We start from the raw sequence: 5758 nt of genomic DNA on the forward strand, positions 1-5758 counted from the left end.
CTGACTTGGGTGACACACAGTGGTGCCTCCAGCCTCCAGATCATGAGGAAGTGAAAGGCGACTGCTCAGGCCTTGAGACAGCACTGACAAGGTGATACCAGCTTGTCTGTCCATCCCAGTTGTGCTCCCACTATGCTCAAGTTTGTTTCTTTTGTGACAAACTTACCATGGTAATCATTGCCTGATAGGATGATACAGATTTCATTACACACGTGCTGTTGGGTTAAGATAAGTGTTAGGTCAGGGTTAGTTAAGTTTCAGGTTCAGGCTTAAATTAGAGCTAGAGTTCACGTGGTTTAGGGTTAGATTTCAAATAGTTTGAGGTTGGGGTTTGGTTAGGGTAAGGGTAAGGTTGGGGTGCGGGTTACAGTTAGAGTTGAGGGTTATGACCTGGGGTTGGGGTAGAGCTAGGGTCAGGCAATGATTAGGGTTAGGATTAAGATAAGGTCAGGGTTATGTTCAGAGCAGGGTTAGGTTACGGTTCGGGCAGGGTAGGGTTAGGGTTAGACACCTGCTGGACAGTGTGCATCTTGCTGTGCTCCTCTTCCAATGCGTGCCACGGTCATTAAAATCCGCAATAAGACCTGGCAATTCTTTGGGTTTCTTGAATAAGCCTTTCTCCGCTTCCTTATCCTGATTGCAGGTGCTGTGTTTCCCACACTAAGAGGCCTCTCCTCTGATCCTCACCCACAAAGGACTCACCCAACCTCTTGCACATCCCACAGAGGAGCTCCATAAGAAAAGACAGCAGGAAAAGATGAAGAGTTCACCAATCCCAGTTTCAGCATTGAGACAGCCAAAACTCAGGGGAGGTCTTGTAGGAGCAACCTCCTGTAAATCCACCCCCATCACGCTCGTCTTCCTCCCCTTTTATGTTTGCCGAATTAGCACGGCCCACCCCACTCATTATGGGGTAGTTCCATCTCAGATGTCTCCTCCTCCTGGCTGACATGTAGCATCATTTTGGTGGGGAGAGAACTATAGTCATACATGTTTAGCATGATCTCTATAATCTTCATTATCATATGCAGGGGTGTGCGCACTTTCATATGTATTTCATGGATAATGAAGCAAAGGTCACTTCTCAGACACAATGGCCTTGAGAACTGAGAACTAGCAAGCTCACCACACGAGTGGCAGAGCTATCTTGTCTTCACAAGACAGTTCTCCCACACTTTCAGGTGCCAGGAGTATGAGCCTTATCAGTTCTTTGAAGGCCAGGCCTGCATTATTTATTTCCTTGCGAGTGTTGGAGGCTTTCCATTGAAGGCTTGGAGGGCCTTCTGCCCCTTGTCAGGGAATTTACAGTCTGTCTCTTACAACTAGCAGCCGGAGCTTTCCCAGCACTCCTCGCCATTTCTTCCACCAGTATCAAAACTCTGTGGTAGTACATGGGACTCCAGCTCCTCTGCTCTGTGCCCCAGGCTGAGGGTGTTGGTGCACTTTTGGTGCACTTTTGGTGCACTGCATCACTTCGGCTGGAGCACTGGGGCCACGCTCAGCCTTGTCACTAAGTACCAAGTCCCCAAGACCCAGTATGTGCAATGCTTTGCTTGAGATCAGAGACATGCTGGAGTGGACGGAGGGCAGCAATGTGAAAGCACCAAAAGTGAAAATCCTGTTCACCCAGAGGCCAGAAATGCAGGGCTGGGCTCCGTAGCCCTGCCAGGAAAAGGCTTTGATGCTCCCAAAGGGCTGTGCTGGAGGGGAAGTTGATCTCCAGGAGGACAAGGTGCTGCTGAAAATGTCCTTGGGTGTGGAGATGCTGTGATAGAGGAGCACTGTGACAATCAGTTGCCTGTTCCTTGGTTATATCACCGAGGGGCTCAGCAAAGGATTGTTGGAAGAAGACTCAGCAGAGTCCGGCAGCAGCCAAATGAGTTGAGCCCTCGGTGTGATGGGCTTCTTGTTCATGACCTGCTCTGCATCAACTGGGTGGAGATGGGTCAGACTGGGCCTCACTGCAGTGGTGGGTTTCTGTTGCTGATCGACAGAGACCAAACCTGCCTGGGCTGCCACATAGGCTTGCCCAAAGGAACCAAATCTGTCTGCAATGCTGTCTGGGTTGTCTGTCATGCATCTGCTCTGATCAGGAATGGCTTTCCCGTAGGTGCTGTGCTGTCCCTGCCAGCAACCTGCAGTTGTTCTGGAGGGCGCTGGCATCTCAGGTGGCACAACAAACCGTATGTGGCCACTGAGGAGCTGTCCTGAATTAGGTTGAGCAATGGGGGAATGTCCACGAGACACCTGCCACTACAGTCAGCAGAGATCTAGGAAATACAGCTGGCAGAGAAGAGAAAGAGAGGGACTTAGCTGCATTTGGTCAGATGACTACCTCTGTGGGTGCTGTGGATGTAAGGAATATTGAAGGTTTTATCTGTCCAAAATGTAACATCTACTTTCATTTCCATCTACCAAAGAAATTCCTCACCACGCTCCAGGATGTTGCCCCCAGATGCTGCCTTGTGTCTCAGCATTGCTGCATTAGAGCTTGCAGTCACCTGCACATATCCTGGGCAAACTCTGGTGTCACCTCAAATGTCACCAGGTGCTCCCACCTGAACAACTCCCTCACTCTCCATTAATTAGCAAGGGAGTGGACACAAACAGCTCACTTGCAGGTGCTCATCTTGTGCACACCTGAACGGAGGCAAGAAGAATCCCACCTCCTGCGGGTTTGTGGCAGGAATGGGAGGGAGCTGAGTCCCCTTCTGGCCCGAGGGCTACAGAGCCGGGATGAGATGCCTTGATTGACTCGGCTGAATTCCTTCCCTCAGCAGGAGGGATAAAGGCGATTACTCCCTATCCCTGTCTGGGTGTCCTGACAAATGATGGGATGAGAAAATATGATTCTTGAGACTCACTGTTTTCCTGATACACGAAATGACAGTGCAGGAAGGAAGAGCCTCTCCCCAGCTTAGTGATTGCTTCATCCTGTTTCCCAGCAGGTTCCCCTGGAGCCCCGGGGACACCTGGAGGGAGCCCCGAGGGGGCAGAGAAAGGGCTGCCTTAGGCTGGTCCTCTGCGTCTGAGCTGGGCTGGGCTCCTGGCATGGAGGGAGCTCATGGCAAGCGGGCAGCACTGCAGAGAGACAGCTCTGCCCAGGAGCAGGGCTGCGGGCGCTGCCTGCGGGCACCAAAGGGGAGTGAGGCAGAGCGAGGTTAAAGGCAGTCAGCAGCGGGAGGGTGCTGAGAGTTCACTGGCGGTGGATTCTTCCCAGCCCTTGACACGGTAAGTCTCAAGCTGTAGGGAAGTAAAGATGCAGTTCCTGGAGGGACCTCCTAGAGCTGGTTCCTCCCTCTTAGGATCTGTCAGAGTAACTCTCAGAGTTTCCATAGCATAGAGGAGGAGGATGTGCTCCTGAGCAGGGATTCTCTGCTGCACTGTCAGAGGGAGAGGGCATGATGGCTGCCTTTCTTCCAGGGACGTCTGCAGGGTGTAAAGCCGGCTGTGCAGCCAGGGGTGCCCAGGGCTGTCCTTCCGAGCTGGGTCCCTGCACCCAGGGGCTGTGTGCTGGGGCAGGGACATATCTCCTGCCAGGGTCAGCTCTCGTCCAGCGCAGGGACCTCTCCATGAAGATTCTGAAGGGAAAAGCTGTGGGTGGAAGGAGCAACTGCTGTCAGGGAAGGGTCCTACTGCATTCAAGAGGGTGCTGCATGGGTCAGGGCTGCCCACAGCTCCAGATCACCCCCAGAACACTGGCAGAGGCAGTATTTACAGAGGAAGCCCAGGGCAGGTCTACCTTAAAGATGAAGACCTTTCCATGGTCTGTGCTACAGCATTCTCTGAAGGGAAAAGGGAAAGCAGCTGTCTAGTTTTAATAAATCACTAAACTCTTACACTAAAGGATCAGCAGATCTGCCAGAAACCGCACCTTCACCGACCGTGCCTTCACCCACCCCTCTCCCTACACACAGCACCAGCAGCACCTTTGCTTCCAGCATCAGGCTTTCTCTCATCTCCTCCTGAGGAGCCACAAAGAGGGAGATGCCCCTGGGCAGTGCCCTGCTGCCGGGAGGGGTCTGCAGGGCAGAGCTGAGCCACCAGCGCGTAGGATGGGCTCTGGGAGCAGGGACAGGGAGGAGACGTGGGCACAGAGCAGCAGCTCCTGGCAGGGGCAGCTCCAGGCAGCAGAGAGCCACTCCACCCGTCTGCATCCCTCTCTGCTCCGCTGCACAGGGAAAGAGAAACCAGATGGGAGAAACCGACTTTGAAACTGGATCCTTCCCCAAACAGTAACAATAGTCCATTTTCTTCTTCAAGGACATTGTCAGGGGGACCATTGTCCAATGGAGGTGTAAGCACAGGACACTTGGGTGGTGCCCGGCAGGTCACTGGTGTGCAGAGCAGCTCTCCTGACTCTGCACTAGGGCACAGAGAGCCCTTTTGTCCCTCAGGGCTCAGCAGTGTTCAGGCGAAAGGCAATGGGAAAAAGAAGGATTTCTGTCCCTGCAAGGAAAGTGCCCTCAGTAGCACAAACCTGATCTCACAAAAAGGAGCTGAATGAAATTATTACAAAGGAGAAGTCATCGCGGGGAGATTTTTGGGGAAAAAAAGAATGGGATTGGCTCAGTCTGCCTTAATTTGTCAATGTCTTCTCTTTCAACAGTCCCCCACACTGAAGGTGAACAAATGTCCAATGGCAGCTCCATCACCCAGTTCCTCCTCCTGCCATTCGCAGACACACGGGAGCTGCAGCTCTTGCACTTCGGGCTCTTCCTGGGCATCTACCTGGCTGCCCTCCTGGCCAACGGCCTCATCATCACCACCGTAGCCTGCGACCACCGCCTCCACACCCCCATGTACTTCTTCCTCCTCAACCTCTCTGTTCTTGACCTGGGCTCCCTGTCCACCACTGTTCCCAAATCCATGGCCAATTCCCTTTGGGACACTGGAGCCATCTCCTACACAGGATGTGCTTCACAGGTATTTTTTTTCTTTTTCTGTGCTGCAGCAGAGTTTCATCTTCTCACTGTCATGTCCTATGACCGCTACGTTGCCATCTGCAAACCCCTGCACTATGGGACCCTCCTGGGCAGCAGAGCTTGTGTCCACATGGCAGCAGCTGCCTGGGGCAGTGGGTTTCTCACTGCTCTGCTGCAAACGGCCAATACGTTTTCACTGCCCCTTTGCCAGGGCAATGCTGTGGACCAGTTCTTCTGTGAAGTCCCCCAAATCCTCAAGCTCTCCTGCTCAGATGCCTACCTCAGTGAACTTGGGCTTATTGTGGTTAGTGCCTTGTTCTCTTTTGGTTGTTTTGTTTTCATTGTGCTGTCCTACGTGCAGATCTTCAGGGTCGTGCTGAGGATCCCCTCTGAGCAGGGACGGCACAAAGCCTTTTCCATGTGCCTCCCTCACCTGGCCGTGGTCTCCCTCTTTCTCAGCGCTGCCATGTTTGCCTCCCTGAAGCCTTCCTCCATCTCCTCCCCATCTCTGGAACTGGTGGTGGCAGTGCTGTACTCGGTGGTGCCTCCAGCAGTGAACCCCCTCATCTACAGCATGAGGAACCAGGAGCTCAAGGATGCATTGCGGAAATTGATGACCAGATGATTTTCAAAAGCAATAAAATTTGTCTTCTGCAAATCACTCATAATGTAACTCATTAGGGGCCAAGTCCATCTCCTGTAGGTTTGTTGGGTATGGTTGTGGTTTTGGGGTTTTTTTGCTTTGCTTTACTTCTTATACTGATGGCCACAAAGAAATTTTGTCATTTGTGCTGTTCCTAATGATGCATCTTTCCAAATTTGTGAGGCCCGCA

General features: G+C 52.5%; 1 protein-coding gene across 1 annotated transcript; it reads left to right on the forward strand.

Annotated features, from left to right (window-relative positions):
- Positions 1-3172: 3172 nt before the first annotated feature.
- LOC128900123 (olfactory receptor 14J1-like) lies at positions 3173-5550 on the forward strand. Its single transcript, XM_054180900.1, has 2 exons — positions 3173-3231; positions 4610-5550. The coding sequence occupies exon 2, from the start codon at positions 4633-4635 to the stop codon at positions 5548-5550; it is 918 nt and encodes a 305-aa protein (XP_054036875.1). The 5' UTR covers positions 3173-3231; positions 4610-4632.
- The last annotated feature ends 208 nt before the right edge of the window (positions 5551-5758 follow it).

Source organism: Rissa tridactyla, chromosome 20 (genome assembly GCF_028500815.1).
Source record: "Rissa tridactyla isolate bRisTri1 chromosome 20, bRisTri1.patW.cur.20221130, whole genome shotgun sequence".
Taxonomy (NCBI): Eukaryota; Metazoa; Chordata; class Aves; order Charadriiformes; family Laridae; genus Rissa; species Rissa tridactyla.

What these genes read in the sequence shown, in the direction of transcription:
- LOC128900123 (XM_054180900.1), top strand. Translation starts at nt 4,633, where the DNA reads ATGTCCAATGGCAGCTCCATCACCCAGTTCCTCCTCCTGCCATTCGCA.